Below are 22,649 nucleotides of genomic sequence, written 5' to 3' on the forward strand. Positions count from 1 at the left end.
GGATGAAACGGGTGGATCGGGTGATAAACGGGTGTTATGTATTTATATGTTTCAACTTAAAAAAAAATTATAATTTTTTTATTTTATACAAAAATAATGTTAGATAATTATTTTAGTTTAACTTCATAATGGGTAGTTTCACAAAATATATATTTTGAGAGTAGAAAAATTTGAAAATTTGAATATTTTATACCTTAATAATGTATTATATGTAAAAAAATTAAATAAAAGTAATAAAATCGGGTGATGGATGGATGGCGGGTGAAATTTCTTCATCCAACCCATCCATCATCCGTTTCATCCATCATCCATCCATCATCCATTTAAGTCGGGTTTTCATCCATCTTTTAAAATCGGGTGGATCGGATTTTGATCGGGTGCGGGTGAAATTGGCATCCCTACTCACGGGTCACACGCTTTACCTGTGAGCATGCATGTCCACGGCCATTCCAACCCCGCCGTGCCTGCCCACTCAGTCAGCAGGTCCATGTCTCTTCCACATACCCATGCCTAGCCACAAATCATCAGGTCACAGTCTCGTTCTATCTGGCTAACCAATTATCTCAACAATATTTAATAACAACCCATACTCCTCCAACAACAATAATAATGATAAAAAAACAGATTATAATTTTCCACATCAGTATTAAACCATCTTAGCAATATACTTGTAAGACAACTATCACAATTATTTAACTGGCATCCATCACAATAATAATTCAACAGATAAGTTTATAAGAAAATTTCTTTGACCATATGACGTAATTGAATAGTTAACTTACCTTTCTCAATTACTCCAAGTAACAAGCAAATTAATCAATTTAGAAAGCCTTTTCCACAAATTTTCCTCCTACACAACAATTAAATCGTATATAATTATAATCTAATCATCTTTCTTAAAAACAAGATGTAAACTACCCAACAAACAAACCCATCTCGCCCCACAACCACGGTCAAACCGTGACCTACACACGGTGGTCAACGCCCCCACGAATGATAAGGTCTGTCGGTCAACGGCCGGTTAATGGTCCAAGTCACGATGGTCAACAACACACAACAATAATGTAAACAATTGATTTTATATGAGTTTAGTTGACTTAAAATAATTAGATCTAAGTGATATAAGATCGTCTCAAAGTCGTCCAGCAAATCTCTCTTTAGCTTTAGGTTTTGGGTTTATGATGTGAATAAAAGTGATGGGTATAGTATAAGGTTTGGTAACAAGGAAAAATTCAAGATACTTAAATAAATAATTAAATAAACATGGTAATCTAGATAGCATCCACACCAAGTCCACCTCCCTTATACTACACTCCCAAACCGTCGGTTCCTCCTTCCTATTTTCTTTTTCCCTCCTTTTTATTTTAAGACCCTAACTAATAATTTATTCGTATAATTTCCGTCTTCATAATTCTCATACATAATAAATGTTGACCAACCAGTTGACTTTATCTTAAAACATACTCCCTCCACTTTTTTATATATGACGTTTTGCATTTACGAGGTAAGCCTTTGACTTTAATATTTACAAAAATATATTTGTTCAAAAAATATAAAAATGGTACCATTAAATTCCTTACGAAAAACTCTTTCATATGAGTATACATATCATAATATTTAGTCTTATATTTTAAGAGATATTGAAGAGAGAAGGGAGTGTCTCGAAATGTGAGAAAGTCATATATAAAAAAATAGAGGGAGTACTTAAAAATACAGAGTATTACACAGATTCTCATCGTTATTACTTATTTGCTTAATTTACATTATAAGTTAATTTATCTTAAAGGTCATAAAGAAGCATGATCACGACTCTACATATTTTTAAATATTCATTATAAGGAATACTTTTTTTTTCTAATATCGATGCATGCTTCAATTCATGCACAGTTATGGTAATTTGAATAAGTTTGATATTATAAATAAATTGGTATTTATTCTTTTGCAAGTTTCATACTGATGAATACGTAAAGAATTTTGTTCGTGCTTGTGCAGATATAATTTAGCTTGAACGGGTATGTTTTCTGAATTTGTAGCCATGAGTTATGGCTAGTCAACGTATTTTTTTTTCTAAATAAGATGCGTATAAGTGAGAAAATAAAATAGTTGAGGGGTACACATGAGAAAATCTATTAATATAATTTAGAGGGTTATAATAAGATAAAAGAACTTCATTACTACGATAAAATCGAAACATATGATTGTAGAATTATATTAGGATTCTTTATGTAGTTGTTTGCCATAATATATTTACAATGTATATTGTCACAGTATATTTACAATTTATATTTAGTTATCCATCCATTTCAATCACTTTTATAGATATACCTTTATTTCATCTTGATTTCTGACATGAAGTATGAGATTTTATTCGTTTAGTACATTAAGCGAATTGATACATACTGACGAATTATATTATTTGTAATACACTCAATGAATCGCAAATTTGTATCAAGTGTATTAGGAATTTTGTACCCTGATGTGAAGTATACAATCTAATTATCCATTCTGTTTGATACGGCAGAATGCTAGATACCTAGAAGTAAACCTAAGCTAAATATCACCAAAGTAGTGATGGACAGCTTAGATAAAGCTGACTTTGGTAATCGCAGAGCAAAAAGGGTCATGATCCAATCTGCTAGCATCACTGTCTTAAAGGCATTGCAAGGAAGGGGGTAAGAGATGGGTTTGAGTTAAACGAAACAATAGGTGGTGCTCCTAAATGTACAGTAGAAGAATTCAAAACGTTTGTAGATTCTGTTGTTGTCAACAGGGCGTCAATTTACCCCGATAACTCAAGTTTCACCTATTCTTTAACTAACGTGGTATCACACTTTCAGTCCTATTTGTTGCGCGTATATGTTCAAGGGTTTAGAAACGAATATAAAAGCATCGTAAATGACATTCAGTCTGATCCCGTGGCTGAGATTAATTCATATGCCATGGTAGCCGGAATTGATGGATTCATCACGGCGTTTTCACAAACTGCAGCTGCATGTCGAACTAAGATTTTTTTATTAATATTTTAACGCTTTTAATTGTTTTAGATGTTTATCATCTCATTCCATTTCCACTAATGATTTTGCGGAAAATAGTTGTCTAACTATGAATAAGACACCTGGATACATGACCCCCGTGCTGTCAGGTCTCCTTGTTAGCCAGCTTCCGATAAAAGCGCGTCCATCAACAGATATTATTTATAATCCAATTCTCACTAATTCATCTTTATTAGAACCACATATACCTTCCGCCGGCCAACATTCCCCCCTCCTCTTCCTTGGCAACAACACCTACCAATATTGCTTGGTTAGCTTACCTAACTTTAATTGTAATGGTTAGTAAATCCTCTTATACGCGCTTGTAAATTATTTTTCGGAAAATAAAGCATAGATTGTCTCTAATTGCTGAAATGGTTTGTAGGGTGTTCATTGATTTTCAAATGAAGATTATGTGGCTGCTTTCAGGTTATAGTAGGTATATTTCGAAGAGACGATAGTGCACCGAAGTGCGGAGTCCGAGGGAGAGTTGGACCGTGGAGGAAAACAGCATCATATAATCGTAATCGATTTCACTAGTGTAATTAATTCAATGTTAGACCGGTACATTCATAAGGTATTGTACAGAATTATAATTAATCCTCTTTAATATTGTAGTGTTCTTGGGCGTTTATTCTTTTCCAGTGTACTCTGCTGCAATTATTAAACTTATAAAAATTAATCAACAACACAATTAAACAAACTATGCCTGAATCAACTCTAATACATCACGACCAACTATACCTGTGAAATCACAGTTTAGAAGGCACACACTACAAGAAACAAGGCTGTTTCATACAGACTGTTTCTGTATGAACATACCAAAAAACCATAGGAATACGCGATTTCCTACAAGAAACAAGGTTCGTAGGAATTTTTCGTCGGAAAAAAAGGCTGCCCGACGGGTTTTCAGTCGGTAGAAGTAGGTCCTACGAACTTTCCTACGAATTTTTAAATCTCACGAATTATTTGACAAAAATAATAGTCCTACAGAATTCTGTCGGAGGGGTCAAACGTCCTACGAAATTTCCGTAGGAACGTATCACTCATTTTCGTTCTTTTACATCTACGGATTTCCGTAGAAAATTTCGAAAATTCCATAGGAGCATGTATGTAATTAGGCGTAATCGACCTAGTTTTAGAGCACGGCAAATTGCCCAAATTCTTGTACAAAATAATAAACGCCCATTCTCATCACTCAACCGCAAAGCAGAAGACCACAATTCCACACAAAAATTGCAATATATTACTAAATTTTAAGTTTATCATAAATGAAAATAATGTCAAGTGTTACGTTACTATCATAAAAGTTCATCAACTACAAAACATGTTATATCCATCAAAATATCCTTTAAACCTAATATAAAGTAATCTAAACCATCTCAAATGACATTTCTGCTCCACTACTTCCATCTCCATGGGGATCTCGGCGAAATTGAGTGAAAGGGAGCATGTGGCTGAAAGAGTGTTCAGTGTTTCTTGCATCTTCATGAATTTTTCATCCGTCTCTATGAATCGCGCTTAAGTATCCTCCTTTAACTTTTGATTTTCTTCTTTAAGTTGCGCATTCTCTGCTTGCACCCTACTAAGTATCCCAGTACCAACATAAGAAGTAACGGTAGATCCGGGTGTTGAATAAGTAGACGGCCTCTTGATATACATATCAGCGGCACTACCGAGGCCATACAAATGCCCCTTACGAAAGCCACCCACAATTTAAGCGAAAAGCTCATCTTCATCAAAATCTTCTCCTTTTTCCAACAGTTCTGTCTTTCGAGATTCAATTTTTTTCTAAAGTAAAAAAACAAACACAATAAGAAATAAAATATTTAAACTAATGTTAAAACAAAAATAAAGGTTGATGCTAGTATATTCTTCTCACCTTTGTTTCTTCAGCCTTGTCATCAGCGAGCACACCATTATGGATATGGACTTGGTTGAATAGCTCAAAAGCAGTTAGTATTTTCCCTTCTTCATCTTCTCTAATATGTTAAATCAAATTTCAAGATTATTAGTATATAAAATATTTAAGTATTCTATTTGTTTCATATTGTGAAAATAACAAAAGAATTATAGATTTGATTTGCTTATCATTCGCTCTGCTAGCTCAATACTAGAAATAGAACCCATCTTATGAGTTCCTGGAATTTTTCCATCGACCGCGTGCTTTGCCCATTAGCTTTTCCACTGTCAGACATCTTTTTAAAAGCATCACTATTTCTATAAGCTTTCAGTTGGGCAAAAGAGGTTGCTTGCATCCAATCACGCTTCTCATCATTAGTGTTCACATAATGTAGTATATCCCGAAGACGATCTTTTGCTCTATCAAAGAAAGCCTTCTTAACATCGGCCTCCGGGTCAGAGTGGTAAACAACCTTGTCCTACAATGATATAAAAATTTTGAACAAGTAAATAACTATAATTTTATTAAAGGTATTTTCAACAAAAGTAAAACTTTTTTTTTTTTACTTTAAAGACATTCCACCACTTTACACGGACCTCTTCAGGAGTCTTTCTCCAAGTTGGGCAAAAAACGGTAAAGTTAGTCCTTATTGTAGTTGAAACTTTCTGTGAAACATCCGGATGACCAAACCTTAAACGAACACAAGCAGATTAATTATTACCTTTTTAAACAAAACCCCACCAACCTAATTAGCCTGCCACTACACAATAATTCACGCAAAACTCAAATAAGGTTATCAGCTGATTGTGCCATTGTGCCATATCTCTGTATAGATGTCACACTTTTCAGAAAATATAATAATCAAAGGATTAACATATTACTGATAAAATGAAAACAAGAGACTTTGAAAAATTATACTCCTGATATTCTGGAAATGTCTCATACCAGGAACTTACATGAAATATTTCAGTAGCGCATTGTTTACATAGGCCATAAAGAATTTCATGATATTATGAAAACATCTATCGTAGTCCACATAAATCAAGTAAGATTATATATGCAATTGCCTTAGAGGCCATGGCTAAAGAGCAGCCTTTTACATGCATTACGATTTTCAAAACATTAAAGTGACGGATAACGGAAGAGGGTGTGAATATCAGTTCATTTTGTCAGTCTGAAACTACTTAATCATGTAAATACACAAACAGTTGAAGTAATTTATGTTCCAAACTCTTTTTTTGTGCTTAGTTGTCTATAGGTGCTTGATACTTGAACATAAATTAGAGTATGACATAAATTGGAGTATGACATATATTAGGCTTGTTAAGGGAGGGGTATTCAACGTAACAAAAAATAGGTACGTAATTAAGACGGAATCAGTTAGAACCTTATAAACATACTTACCATATATTATCCTCGTAAGATAAAATGATTTTCCCATCTTGAGTTATCGGGGCTGCTGTCTTCTTAAACTTTTTCTTTCCTTTTACTGATACTTGAGTAGACACCTCGTTATCCTCGTTTTGAGGAGTATATTCTCCACTTCGTATGCTCGAACGACCTCTTCTTCTAGCCCCTGGCATAATTAACTACTAAACTCTTCCAAAAACAAATATTAGATGAAACAAAAGAAAGTTAGAACTTAGTATAACGAACTGGTAAATATTGCATCAAAATGTAAAAATAAACAAAAATGTTCATAATATAAAAAAATTAAAAAAAATTGTGGAAATATAATTCAATCTTAGTAATCATCATCATTATCATCGTGCTCATTTTCAGTATCATCATCGCCATCTTCTTCTTCTTCTTCTTCTTCTTCTTCTTCTTCATTGTCATTCTCTTCATTTTCATCCAAAATATCCTCCTCCTCCTCCTCCTCCTCCTCCTCCTCCTCCTCTTTAGTTCCACCATAGTCTAATTCATCTTCATTAATCACTAACAAACTGGAATGATTTGTGACCAAGTCTTCTTGAAAAACAACTGAATCCACATGAGCATCAATTTGTGTTCTAGCCTTTGTCTTAAACACGGCCCACCATTGATCATTCTTTTTGGAGTTTGGATAAGATGAGAAATAGAGTTGTTGAGCTAAGATAAATGGTTAATACTTTTGATATTTCCTAGTACGATTAACTTCAACAAGTTCATATTTCTCATGCACTTGCATACCTCTATTTGAGTAGTCCATCCAGTCACATTTGAACAAGATAGCCTTATATACTCCTCGATTTCCAGCATAACTTAACTCAATGACTTCTTGTAAGATGCCATAATAGTCAGTATCTTCACCAGAACTAACACATACCCTGTAGTTCATTGAAGTTTTATGTTCTACATAAGTGAATGTGTGAAAATTAAACCTATTAATTGAATAACGTGTCCATTATTGAACCCGTTTAGATAGACCCGTTGCTAAAGCTCGTAGCAAATCATTGTGATTATTCGAACCAATCACCGATAAATGAATGTGTTAATTAAAAAAATTATGTAAGGAGTAGTAATATATTAAACGTCGTTCAACTCTAGCGCTTACTTAATCTTTAAACCATATTGGAAATTCTACATCGAATTTACTCCAAACCTCATTCGAGGAGAGTTGAGGATATTGTTTAATAATAAAATCCTCGAATTTCCTGAAATTTAAAAACATGTAATTTTATTTATTTTAATTTACACGATGATTTATGCTTCCTCAATTTATGTAATATTATTTAAAAAAAGATGATCTTACCGTGTTCTTCTAATACATCTTTACAATTGCTTAGAACGTAAATGTGAGCACAGTCATATTCATTGTCATCCAAGTACCTTTTTTTACCCTTTGAACTAGGGGCACCCTTCGCATCTTGTTGGAAAAGCTTGGGCAAAATTGAATCAGTTTGTTCTTCCGAGCAAAGGTCAAGCTCTTTTGTTTTTGTGTATATATGCTCGTCAAAGTAGATTGAACAAAAGTTCGATAACTCTTCCGTTAAATATACATTGCATATAGAACCCTTGACACGAGCTTTATCACCAACTTTACACTTCAAGTGGTTTAGAAATCTACACAATTACTAAGATATAATGAATGTTTTTTTTATAGTTAAATTAACATATCATGAAATGTAATTAAAAAATTTACCTCTCAAAAGGGTACATCCACCTATATTGACGGGTTCACCAACTTTTGCTTCATATGGTAAATGAACTGGTAGATGTTCTGGTGTGGTTCAAACTCGTCGTCAAAAGCTACCAACCAAAACAATATTTATAACTTCACAAACTACTCTTAGTAAAGAGGTAAATAAAGGTCAGATCCAAAGGAACGGGTATTGATGTAGGATTCTCAATTATAAATAGCTATGTCTTAGGGTGTCACAATTTGGGTTGAGATGATGTGTAATCTAAACTAATTAACAAAATGAAAGTAAAGTAATGAAAGCAAAGCAAAGCAATTAAAAAGGGAGTTGTAAAAAAATGATTAAAGGCACTAGGGTGTCATGGGTTCATAGGGGATTCATGAGAGTTGATCATACAAACATGTTCTCAATTAGATGCAAGCACTTATTATTATGATGGGATCGAATTAGTGTATATCTTACAATCCCTAAGAAGGTTTGGGTCCCGGAGCTGAGTTGTCTAGACTGTACAACACCTACAAGTCGACTTAATCCTTCCTATTCAACTCTATGCATGGTCTAATAAGGCTCGAGTTGGTTTATGTCTTACAAGCCTCATTGAAGAGATAAGAGATGGGTAAAAAATGCAAGGATTCATAGGCTCGCATTTCATCAAACATAACATGTGCATAAGTTGAAATCACAACACGTTAAAACACCCGTGGGTGCACTATGAAGGCTCGGTTTGCCTGGGAATTTGCTATCCCCACACTAGATCAAACACTACACATCAAAACACGTTAAAACACCTCCCTCACTTTCTCTCATAACAAAAATCTTGATCAAAGTACAAAAATGTAAATCCAAAAATGACAAAAAATGCAATACAAGAAATAAAATGAGTTAAGAGGTTAGAATATTTACAAATGGTGGTTTAGGGAGGACTCCACCAAACTCTTATTCTTGAGTGAGATGTCAAGGGGGCAAAGCCAAGGTGTCACTACTACAGATACAGGCTATAACAACGGTCAAAAACCGTTGTTATATAAAAAAGCGGACGTTGTTAAAGCGTCCGTTGTAGAAGGTTTTAACAACGGTTAGTTTTCTTAAGGAAACCGTTGTTAAAACTATTAACAACGGTTTTAAGTATAAAAACCCGTTGTGGAAAGTGTGACTCAATTTTGGGGGGAAAGTTATAACAACGGGTTTTAATATACAAAACCGTTGTTATAACTAAAGACAACGGGTTGTTTTAAAATAACCGTTGTTGTTTGTTCTTAAAAAAAAAAAAAAATTAAATATTACTAGATGCATGCATAATTACGGCCTGTTAGAATTCCGATGCATGCATTATTACTGACATCACTGTACATATGAACGGATAATATGGAATGAGAAGGGTTAGTAATAAGATTTGAAGCAGCATTATTGAGAGATATATGATGATGATTATGGCACAACTTCCTAACATATATATTAATTAAAAAGCAAATCAACCCACACATTGCTTAGTATATAAATACATTGCATATCTCAACTAACATTTCCATTATCTCAATATATTCATATCTCCAAACCCTAACTGCTAAAACAAACTCTACTTAATCTTTCAAAACAAACTCAAAAAACTCCAACAAAATGAATGATTTCATCCTTAAGACTCTTACCATGATCGAGAACAACAACAACTTCATCCGCCGGTTCCTCCATATTGAGGAAAGTTTCAGGAGCTACCTTGCGGATGCTCGATCCGCACTGAAGCATGCCAAAGAAGATGGCTTGACGGAGCATTGCGATTTGCAGCTATATGACGATATAGCAAATCTTTGAACGGAACCTCCAAATAGCCAAGGAGGAGAGGACGGATACGATAGAGCATAATAAGATCCTCTATGAATATATAAGAATTGCATTTTTACATATGTAATTTTTTTTTTAATTTATGTATTCATAAATATATATATATATTAATTATTTTTATCTTACTTCTTCATCTTGCTTCTTCATTGTTTTACTAACTAATTATGCGAACAATACTTAAACAAATAACATAATGGTCGATACAAACACATACATGCAAAAGAAATAAATAGAAAAAGAAAATAATGACGATGAAACTAACAGTGACGGCGAGATTTACCTGATAAATACAGAACGTAATAGACGATGAAATCACAGTGACGGCGAGAAGATAAAGGAACGATGAGAAAGAGAGAAAGAGAGAAAGAGAGTGTGTATGTGTTTTGTGTTTGTTTGTCTGCTGTGTTTGTGTTTGTGTATTAAGGGTTGTGTTTTGTGGCTGCAGCAGACTTCTGTTTGTGTGGTTTATAGTATGGAAAGTATTGACAACGGTTATTAAACAACAACCGTTGTGAAATATGTTTTAACAACGGGTTCCAAAATCAACCGTGGTGATTACTTTTCACTAACTTTGCGCCAATTTTGCGCCAAATTATTAACAACGGTTGTGCATGTGTGACCCGTTGTTAAAACTAATAACAACGGTTTTTATAACCATACCCGTTGTAATTTATTTTAGTAAAATTCGCGCCATACATTCTACAACGTCTATTGTGATTTTCGTGAATAATCGTTGTTAAAGGGGCGTTGTAGTTGCCTGGATTTGTAGTAGTGTGTTGTTGATGTTGCTCAACACCTTATAGAAGTAGTCGAAGGCTTGTTCATTTTTATCATAAAGATCTTGCATAGACCTTTGCACATTATGTTCTTCATTATGGTGATGACCCATGTCAAGATGATGACAAGGATCAACTAAGCCTTGGTCGAAGGTCATAGCATTGCCAATATAAGGATTGACTAATCCTTCAAATTCGTCATCCCATAAGCCACAAACTTCACTAGCTTGCTCCTCAATGATGTCATGAGTTGACAAGAGCAACTATCCTTCTTTGTTGTCATGGCCAATGAGGCCTTCTTCATTGCTTGTCATGATGGGTGGTGAGCTATTCAAGCTCTCATTATTGGAATTTTCTTGCTCTCCGGATAGAGCAACTTGAGGGTTATCCACTTTCTTCTTCTATATGGGTGGTGATTCTTTACCCATAGCTTGATCTTTGCATAGAGATTCTAACTTCTTTCTATTGCTTTCTCGGCTATAATGATCGATCATAAAACATGGCTCGTGAAGTCGGGGATCTCTCATTGTTTTGTCAAGGTTGAAAGTGATTGTCTCATCTCCCACTTCAAGTGTGAGCTTTCCATGTTTTACATCGATAACCGCTCCGATGGTATGCAAGAAAGGTCTTCCTAAAATGATAGGAATGTTGGAATCATCCTCCATGTCTACAACGATAAAGTCTACCGGGATGAAGAATTTGCCAATTCTCACGGGCACATCCTCCCATATCCCTAACGGTACCTTTGTTGATCGATCCTCCATTTGAAGAGTAATGTTAGTACATTTGAGCTCTCCCATTCCTAGCCTCTTACATACCGAGTATGGGATAACACTTACACTTGCTCTAAGGTCACATAATGCTTTGTTGATTGTAGTGTCACCAATGGTGCATAGAATAGAAAAATTTCCCGGATCTTTGAGTTTTGGAGGGGAACTTCCTTGAAGAATAGCACTACTCACTTTGGTAAAGGCAATAGTCTCCAACTTTCGGATGGATTTCTTCTTAGTGAGAATGTCCTTCATATACTTTGTATAGGACGGAACATGATTGATCAATTCCGTGAATGGGATTGAGACTTATAAGTTCTTCACAATTTCCATGAACTTTCCAAGTTGATCATCAAGCTTAGGCTTAGCTTGACGACTTGGGAATGGAAGTCTAATCACAATAGGCTCTTTTTCCTTAGCCTTCTCTTCATTCTTCTTCATTGAAACTTCATTGGTGGTGGGTTCTTCCTTAGAGTTCTCCACAACTCTTTGCTTGTTACTAGTATTCACAACATCTTCATCAATTTGCCTCTTCGGCCCTTCATATCTTGTACCACTTCTCAAATGGATGACACTAACCGACTCATGTCTTGGGGGTTACTTTGAGGTGGTAATTGCCCTTTTTGTCTTTGAGAGCTAGAAGATGCTAATTGGGTCATTTGATTTTCCAACATCTTGGTGTGGGCTAGTATGTTGTTGATGGTGATATCTTTGGCTTGGCTATCTTTTTGCATTTGGGTGAAAAATTCTTGTTGGTTCTTTTGCATTTGGAGGACCGCTTTTTGAACATCGAAGCCTTGGTCATTGGATTGGTTGTAGGAAGGTTGATTTTGATAACTTTGGCTTTGGTTGTAAAAGGGTCTTTGAGCTTGATTTCTCATTGGAGGTGGGGTGTATGTTGGTTGGGGGTTTTGAACATTTTGGCTTTTGTATGAAAGATTTGGATGAAATTTGGTATTCTCATTGTAATAGTTGGAATAAGGGGTGACATTCTTGTATGCTTGGAAAGCATTCACTTGTTCGTTCGTTCCCTTACATTCGCTTTGCTCATGTCCCAAAGTTCCACAACTTTCACATACTTCACTTGGAATTGAGGATGATGCCACCATACAATTAACATGTTGTTTGGGTGATTTGGAGGCTTCATCAAGCTTAGCCATGACCTTCTCAAACTTCAAATTGGTGGTGTCAATATGAGCACTTAGTTGAGCACCCAATTGATTGATGGAATCTACCTCATGCTTTCCTCCTCTAGTGGCCTTTCGAGGCCTACTATATTGGGAATTATGAACCGCCATCTCTTCGATTTTGACCCATGTTTGATTGTCATCAACTTCGGTAAACATCCCATTGGATCCCATATTGAGAATGTTACTGGAGTCTTCATATAAACTGTTTTAAAATTGTTGCACAAGGAACCACTCGTTAAGTCCATGGTGTGGACAAGAACGACAAGTGTCCTTAAATCTCTCCCATGCTTCATACAATGATTCTTCATCTCTTTGCTTGAACCCGGTGATTTGAGCTCTCAACATATTGGTCTTCTCCGGAGGATAAAATTTTTTGTAGAAAGCAAGTGCTAACTTCTTCCATGAATCAATACCAAGGGTAGCCTTGTCTAGGCTATTCAACCATTGCTTTGCGGTACCGATCAAGGAAAAAGGAAACAATACCCATCGGATTTGGTCTTGAGTAACTCCGGTTTGAGAAATCGCATCACAATAGTCACAAAAAGTCTCCATATGTGAATGAGGGTCTTCATTAGGCATCCCTCCAAATTTACTTCTCTCAACTATTTGTATGAATGCGGATTTGGCAATGAAATTACCGGTTAAATGTGGTGGTATAGGAGTACCATTTGGTAGGTTCTCCTCGGTTGGTACGGAATGTGATGAAAATTTAGGCATTGTGGGTTGATTTTGTGGTGGGTTTTGTATTGGGTTATCCTCTCCTTCTCTTGCAAAAGGGTTGGTAAACTCAACTCTTGAAGTACCTCTAACAACTCTTCTATTATTGGTTAAGGTCCTTTCAATCTCGAAATCAATAGGCAATAAATTACCTTGTGATCTCCTAGTCATGCAAAATATCAAACAACTCGAAAACAATTAGAATAACCTTGAGGAGATTGACTTTTCCAAGGTAAAGAAAGACACAACTAAAAACAATTAATGAAAATCAAATCAATTTAACACCGTCCTCGGCAACGGCGCCATTTTTGGTGTGGTTCAAACTCGTCGTCAAAAGCTACCAACCAAAACAATATTTATAACTTCACAAACTACTCTTAGTAAAGAGGTAAATAAAGGTCGGATCCCCAAGGGACGGGTATTGATGTATGATTCTCAATTGTAAATAGCTATGTCTTAGGGTGTCACAATTTGGGTTGAGATGATGTGTAATCCAAACTAATTAACAAAATGAAAGTAAAGTAATGAAAGCAAAGCAAAGCAATTAAAAAGGGAGTTGTAAACAAATGATTAAAGACACTAGGGTGTCATGGGTTCATAGAGGATTCATGGGAGTTGATCATACAAACATGTTCTCAATTAGATGCAAGCATTTATTGTTGTGATGGGATCGAGTTAGTGTATATCTTACAATCCTTAAGAAGGTTTGGGTCCCGGAGCCGAGTCGTCTAGACTGTACAACACCTACAAGTCGACTTATGCACTTCCTATTCAACTCTATGCATGGTCTAATGAGGCTCGAGTTGGTTTATATCTTACAAGCCTCATTGAAGAGATAAGAGATGGGTAAAAAATGCAAGGATTCATAGGCTCGCATTTCATCAAACATAACATGTGCATAAGTTGAAATAACAACAAGCAAGCAAATTAATTATGAAACATATTATATTAAGCATACATCATCCCCATGTTTGTTTCCCCTAATTTCCCATTAACCCTAGCTAAAGAACTACTCACTCATGATCAAGTTTAGCATGCTAATAAGGTTGTCAATCATACTAACAAAGCAAAATATGATGAATAAATGAAAGTGATTAACAATAATTAAACAAGGGTAAAGAGGAATTATACCTATGAAGATGATTCCCAATAATAAAGCAAAGAATAATAGAAGTACTTGATGATTGATGGAAGGTTGTCAATCCTCCAAATAAACCCAAATAATCTTCTAATTACCCAAATAAAAGGAGGAACAATAGAGAAATTAAGGAAAGATTAAGATATGATTAATATTGAGAATTGTATTACAACTAAATTAAGACTAATTTAAGAGAGTATTAAGATTGGATTAAGAAATGATTAAGAGAGCATTAAGAGTTGATGCTAATCTAGGTAGTACAAAGGGGTATTTTAACTAAAGATTAGGTACAAGGATTAGGGTTACTAAGGGCTTAAATGACTATTAAGACCCTAAGAAAACTTGAGAAAATGCTACTCCCGAGGGAAATGCGCGGATCATTCTTGCTAGTCCTGCCTTGATCCGCTCATCCCGTGCTGTGGCACAGGCTGTTATGCCTTGTGATCCGCTCGGATCCTGGAGGAGATGCTCGGATATTTGCTGCACGGTCTGCTCGTCTTGGGGTCGAGCCGCTCGAATCCTTGCGGTGTGGCACGCTCGGATCGTTCTCGGGCTGCTCGAATCCCTGGGCAGAGTGCTTCTCTTGTTTAGCTCCTTAACAATCCGCAAAGATCGTGTTGGGGATGCAAGGATCCTTTCATCATTGCCCATTTCACTTTATTTATCTACTTAGGCCTCTAGTGTTGGTATTCTCTTTGATGCTTGGTCATTAGATGCGATCCATTTAGCTCAATTTCGCCTCATAAATGCAAGGTTAACAATCCTTTCCTACCAAGGAGACAAAACCTCAAAAAATATGCAAAATGGGAAACTAAAGATAGTAAATGACCCGAATAAGTGATATAAAGCATAGGAACGAGGTTAATTCGGGGACTAAATGTGCCCAAATATGAGTCACATCATGTTCCATGGAGTTAAAAAAAGAAGGGGGAAAAATCATTTCAAAATTTGCATATGATCTTTGCAATGTTTTTCTCTAGACGAGTCATATCATTTGCTTTAATATTTGAAGCACACAAATCCCTAAAAAACTGACTTACTCAGTTGTTGAATTCCACACATTTGTCGGAAGTAGCCGTTTCAAAGCAACGGATAACAGACGCTCCATAAATACATGACAATTGTGGCTTTTTATTTTATGAAGCTTAAGTTCTTTTAGGTCCACACACCTACTAAAACTAGATGCATACCCATCTGGGAACTTCAAATTGGACACCCATTCACACAACTCTTTCTTTTGAGATTTGTCAAGAGTAAAGGAGCCTTGGGCACAACCCCGCTCTTACAGATATGTAATTTTCGACGATGAAAAAAAGACGCAAGTATTTCCTTGAAGTTATCCTGTCTGTTGGTTTTTTTTTCACATCCATCACCGTGTTAATTAACATCTCAAAAAAATTCTTCTTAATATGCATAATATCCAAGTTGTGTCTAATTAGTAATGATTTCCAATAAGGAAGCTCCCAAAAGATACTTCTTTTTTACCAACCATTTTTCAATTTTTTTAATTCCTTGAACTCTTCCGGAGTACCACTGATTACCGATGGAAAGTCTGACACCCGCTCCCATATTTCTTGTCCCGAAAATATTGGAGGTGGAGGATCCTTTTCCACTGTATCTTTTAAGAAAGCATTCTTGTTGTTTCGAAAATGATGATCCAGTGATAAGAATTGTCTATGACAATCAAACCAACTCTCCTTCTTCCCAAATGGACGATGAAACGATTTAGTTTTCTCTATACAATAAGGACATGCATTATGTCCAGCAGTGGACCAGCCGGACAACATGCCATATGCTGGAAAATCATTGATGGTCCAAAAAAGGGCTGCTTTTAGAAGAAAATTTTGTTTCTTGGATACATCATACGTGAGTACACCAATCTCCCACAATTGTTTCAACTCCTCCACCAACGGTTGCAAGTACACATCTATGTTTTTTTTTGGATTCTTAGGACCGGGAACAATCAATGATAAAAAAATAAATTGCTTCTTCATACACAACCAAGGTGGTAGGTTATACGGCGTTACCATAACCGGCCAACATGAGTATGATTTCCCAAACTAGCCAAATGGCGAGAAACCGTCAGTGCAAAGACCTAGACGAACATTAAGAGGATCACTAGCAAAATCAGGATAGGCTGAATCAACATGTTTCCAAGCATCGCTGTCGCTTTGATGAGCTATTGTCCCACTAACATGAGGGTTCTCCTTATGCCATCTCATTTCACCTGCAACGTGTTTTGTTGCGTAAAGCCTTTGTAACTGAGGTGTAAGCGGAAAATAAGTTAAGACATTATGTGTCACTCGCTTCCTCTTTGAAGTCTTTTCGTACCTTTCTAAGGCTCCCTTACTACACTTCTCAAGTAGTGCATCTTCCTTCCAGAAAAGCATATGTCCTTGAGGGCATGCGTCAATCTTCTGATGAGGAAGTTCTAAACCCTTAAGAATCTTTTTAGTGTTGTAAAATGTTCTTGTCATAGAATTATTCTTTGGGATAATATCCTCAATCAACGATGCAATCATATCCACGCATATACGAGTTAAATTGTTCTCACATTTTAAAGTTATTATCCTTGCAGCCATTTCCAACAAGGACACTTTGCTCCCCTCGTACAACGGTTTTGCAGGTGCATTCAACATGTCAAAAAATAACTTTGACTGAGGATTTGGAGACTCTTCATCTTCGATACGAGGTTCCTCTTACGTATCTAACACATTAGAACCTAACGCATCGACAATCATTTCCCTATATGTGTTGTCAAATACACTAGATTCTCCCTCATTTTGGATGAACTCTTCACCGTGACTAGTCAAATCGTAATAATGTGGACAAAATTCCTTGCCAATAAGATGCGCTTTTACTTCATACTCATTTAAATATTTCAAATTCTTACACTTCAAACATGGACACCTTAGTTTTTTTTTTCCAATTGAAAATGTTCTTGACTCTTAGCGTGTTGTATGAATTCAAGAACTCCATTTATAAACTCAATCCCAGGTCTTTTACTATCATCCAACCTTTCATACATCCATTCTCGATTTGATCTCCTCATTATAAATCTACATAATAATCACACTAAATAAATCAACTCTATCAAAACTAAGTAAATTTTCTCAAGTCAAAATTAAATAAAATTAATTAAATAATCTAATAAATCAACTTATCAAATCATTCTATAAACTAAATCGTTAAGACATGTCCTTCTTAAAGGAGTGTGTTTTACTCTTTATTTGCTAACTAAAGCTACTTTGCATCTGACTTTCACAATCAAACAAATTGTATCTCTTATTTATCACTATCAAAAAAATTGCATCTGACATGCTGCACTGGTATAGAAGTTATACTAACTGAACTTAGCAGCCATTTCTATTTCAAGCGCATTCAGTACACTAATTTTTGCAATTTATGCAGTAGTTAACAAGTTTTTAGTATTCTGAAAGTGAGCTGCACCAGAATATGATGAAAACCAGGAAAAGTGTGCTCCTAAGGAGACTTAAGGCAGCGTGCGTGGTTGGAATTGTATACCAAGTACGGATAAAAAAGAACAAAGCTATAGTAGAAGGGTATGTATCTAGGCCTGAACAGGTGCCTCATTTGATTATCACTGATTGCATTGGTCGGTTGAGAAGCAGAAATTTACAACCTTTACGTACTCCAGATAAAAACTGACTCAATCGAGTTTGCAACTCCCCTCCCCCTATACACCACAACTACACAACCATATAATGATAGTGTTGTTGCCAAACAAATTGAGAACTAAATCACTAATTTCATGTGGATCCATGGTAATTTGCTTGCACTAGAAAACATCGTCTATAACACCCGCCATTTTTCTAATTTGATTTCGTAATCGTATTTCATTTTCGATTACAATTTAACTAGTTTGACTCAGAATTTATTTCCGAGCAACTTCTATTCTTTCTTTGAATTCTCGAATTATTTTGTACCTCGAATATTCCTTGTTTTCGAGGTATACTAATAGTATTTCTATTTATTCCGTCTCGTTTCATTTATTCGTTTAATGCTCATTCTAATTCTATTCCGAGTTAATTCGTTGAACTTCGGAATTTATTTCTCTTAAGCCCATTTTATTCCTATTGAATTCTGATTTCATATATTTTATTTTATTAATGAGATTTAAATTTTTGATTTAATTTGTCGATTTTTTTTTTGTCCGATTTCTATAACGGACCGGCTATTATTTTTATTGATCATTTGATAACATATCGAAATGAGGGGCTTGACACCTAAGCCATTGACGTGTGAATATGTGAATTATATCACCTCTTTTATTTATTCCACCCACCTTTATTTTTGGCAAACATTTTTGTTACTTCTTTTATTATTATTATGTGAACATTGTAAGTGGGGAAAAGATCTTCTTATTGTGCTCAATTGAGCCGTGATATTCGTGATATTATGACCTTGTCATATTCATTTCTATTTCTTACACAATCACCCAATCACAACCTTTATTTCATATATCATTTTCATAATTGCCATACTTTTCACTCAAAGAAAAATAAGTGCACATTCATTTTGTTTTCTCTCTTGTGCCGTGACCTTGCAAGGTTCCAAACCCCATTGTTGATCATCTTTTTTTTTTTATCTCTAATACATCCTTTATTCATCCTTAGTTCAAGGGTAAGACTAATTACTCTTTAATTCTTCTTTTAATTAATTTTTATATGGTTTCACCATATATTTATATTCTTTTCGTAGGTTACAAAAGGAGATCCCTACAAGGACGAATACCTTATTGACTCGGATTGCAACTAGAGGTAACGCGTGATGGCTGGCTCGATATTTCATTAAGTGAATTGAGTAGTTGCATATCTTATACTTGTTTTAATGTTTTTATATGATTTTAATGACTTTGTATATTTCGAAATTATGGATAAATGATCTGTTATATTATGGTTTTTATTTATAATTCATAACATGTGATTTTATGATATTTAACATGTTCAAGTTTATTTAAAAATAAAATTGTTATATTTTTGTTATTACAATTATTGTTTCGATCGATTGGTTTTAGTTTTATAAATCAATTATGAAAATGTTTAAAAGTAGTAATTTATGATGTTATTAGTTTATTATGATAATCGTATTTTCATAGAAATTTATTATTGACCGAGACTATTAATTGTACTTGTGTCGAAATTTTTATATATTGTCCATATTAATGTCTTTAACAAAGTTTCGGCAACTTTTTAAATCTGTCCTTTGTCTTGTCGAATTTATTTCTCCTTTATAAAATGTCCGCCTTCAAAAATATTGAAAATAGACTCCTATTTATTTTAAGTCTAGATTCTACCTGTAAAATTTCATAATTTGTTTACATGTCGTTTGTTCACAACAAAATGTTTATGAACAGCGCGCTGGAATACTCGCGAACGGCCAGTAGCTCAAAGAATGATCCGTAAAACTATTTTATCCCATTGGGTCTTTTTTGATACATAAACTTTGAAGAGGCTAGATATTTTTAGAATTTTACTTTGCCCCAAAACGATTTGTTAAACGCATTTTATCAACTGATACATTTTGTGCGACGGTTTCTGGCAGACTTTAAAGATCATTTTATAAACCCCTGTTAAGTTCATAATTTGAAGATGGTTTAAATATAAACGTTGTAGCCAAGAGTCTTGTGAATCAAACCCAATTGGCCTTGCATCATTTTGACTTTTCTAGAATTAGTTATGAATTTTATAGCAGGACTGTTCTGTTTTTAGAAATCTATAAAATTTGTTTGTTAAGCCTTTTTGACTATGTCGGCCTTTGCCATTTATAAATGGATTGAATTTCTATTTTAGTATCCTCTTAAAAATGAATTCAAAATTTTATACAATTAATTTAGGATATATGTCTCAAGGCCTATTAATAGCTATTTTAATATAATACCTAGTTTAACGGTTTATTATATCGAATAATTACTATTTTCATGAGGTTTCTATTTTGAGAAGTTTTGATTTTTGCAAAGTTACTATATTTGGAAGTTACTATTTTTGAAAAGTTTCCATGTTTAGAAATTTGCCTTTTTAGGAAAGTTTCCATTTAAAGAATTTGGATAATGAATACCATTCGAAATGAATTTGAATAACTTATAGAATAAGTAGATGTAAGGTCTAGAATAATAAGTTTAGGTATCTTGGACATGCTTTAAAGGTAGCCTCTGAGCCGGATACTTATTTGTTGTGTCTTGGACATGCTTTAAAGGTAGCCTCTGAGCCGGATACTTATTTGTTGTGTCTTGGACATGCTTTAAAGGTAGCATTTGAGCCGGATACTTATTTGTTGTGTCTTAGACATGCTTTAAAGGTAGCCTCTGAGCCGGATACTTGTGTGTTGTGTCTTAGACATGCTTTATAGGTAGCCTCTGAGTCGGACACTTTGGTGTCGAACGTTGGACATGCTTTAAATGTAGCCTCTGAGCCAAATACTTGGATTTATTTGCAAACTATTAGTTTTCGAAGTTAATTTCCACAGGAAGAATTGGGATGTTGGTTTAGTCTGTTTACTCTATTGTTTGAATAATGAGTTACGTTTTATAACTTATCATATTTATTTTATGTATGTTGGTATATTAATGTTTTAAGTTTTCAATTACTTTGATATATTAGCATTACTTGTTTATCTTGATGAAATATGGCTGGGAGAACGCCTGCTGAGTTACTCCCCACTGATTGTGGCTGTTATGTTTATAACATGACAGGTATTGGTTTGCCGGGATTCGAGTGTGAGCTAGCGAGTGGTCATTCGGGACCTACTCTTTGTTTAGATAGATATGTTAGAACCTTTTATTTTTTTTTTGGAAGATTAAGTATATATCATTATCAAAAAATGAGAATGTACATCATGGTTTGTCAAGTATACATCAAAGAAGAAAAAGAATAGAGCAAACAATAAAAAGTTATAACAATTGAAGCCAAGCCCTATCTCTACTCCTCAAGATAGTACTATTGCGTCTCATAAATCTCGTCTTGATATCCTTTATAATCTGCAGAATCACAACCTCAGGTCTCCTTACCACATTGTCCACCCTAGCTTTATTTCTGATTCTCCAAATCCAATAGATCAGAGCAACACAACACGATCCAATGAATATCCTCTGCAATTTAGTCCTTCTGCCAGTGGAGAACCATGGAACCAAATGCAGCAGGCTAAACTTGAACCCAAGCCTGTCTTGTAGCAGCCTGAAACAGGTTCTAGCATAAACACAATCATAAACCAGGTGATGGTGACTTTTAGGGTCCAGCAAACATATTGGACATGAAGTATCTCCAACCAGACCCATTCTGGCCAGCCTATCCCGAGTAGACCACCTCTGATGCATGAACACCCAGAAGATAAAAGAACTTTTTGGTAAGTTGAGGGAGTTCCAACAGAGAAACCGCCAATCAACTTTGGACTTGTGAATTCTCACCCAATTATAACCAGCAGCAACAGTATACTCCTTAGAAGAATGGAGCCATCTGTTGTTAGAGTAGGCTTGCTTAGAAAAGTGCATAATGTGAGTGATCTTCTTCTATGACCAACTACAATCAGTAGGAGCCTTGTAGTCAGTCCAATCTTTACCTTTCATATATACATGATTGACCCAACGAACCCAAAGATGGTCCTTTTTATTAGCAAGCCACCAAATATATTTTCCTAATAAAACTTTGTTCTAGTTTTTTGCATCTTTTATCCCAAGACCTCCCTCATCCTTTGGTAGGCAACATGTATCCTAACTAATGTTAGGGGGGCTTTTGTACTCAAACTTGCCACTCCAAAGATAGTTTCTACAAATTGAGTTAATTTTGTTCATAATCCCACTTGGTATCAGGAAGATGGTGGCCCAATATGAGTGCAGAGTAGAGAGGACAGAATTGACCAAAACTAATCTGCCAGCATAAGACAAGTGCTTGGCCCCTCATCCCCTAATTCTAGCCACAATTCGATCAGTTAATTTGTGGCCTTTATTTTTTGTCAGTCTCTTAGAAGAGATGGGAACTCCTAAGTATTTAAATGGTAGGGAACTCCTATGGAACCCAGACACTTGAAGGATGGCATCAACTGTAGTAGAATCTACTCCATTAAAATATATATCAGATTTAGTCCTATTTAAACACAGACCTGAGGCAGCTGAGAAAGTTGCAAAGGCCCTCAGCATCCACATGATA

General features: G+C 35.1%; 1 protein-coding gene and 1 non-coding gene across 2 annotated transcripts; one reads left to right on the forward strand and one right to left on the reverse strand.

Annotated features, from left to right (window-relative positions):
- The first annotated feature begins 12,870 nt into the window (after window positions 1–12,870).
- On the forward strand, window positions 12,871–12,977 carry LOC141644996 (small nucleolar RNA R71). The gene has a single exon (XR_012544594.1). It is a non-coding gene; the product is annotated as a small nucleolar RNA R71 (small nucleolar RNA).
- An 8,420-nt stretch (window positions 12,978–21,397) lies between these two features.
- Window positions 21,398–21,994, reverse strand: LOC141636686 (uncharacterized). Its single transcript, XM_074446755.1, has one exon. The coding sequence runs from the start codon at window positions 21,992–21,994 to the stop codon at window positions 21,398–21,400; it is 597 nt and encodes a 198-aa protein (XP_074302856.1).
- Between the last annotated feature and the right edge of the window lie 655 nt (window positions 21,995–22,649).

Source organism: Silene latifolia, chromosome 2 (genome assembly GCF_048544455.1).
Source record: "Silene latifolia isolate original U9 population chromosome 2, ASM4854445v1, whole genome shotgun sequence".
Taxonomy (NCBI): domain Eukaryota; kingdom Viridiplantae; phylum Streptophyta; class Magnoliopsida; order Caryophyllales; family Caryophyllaceae; genus Silene; species Silene latifolia.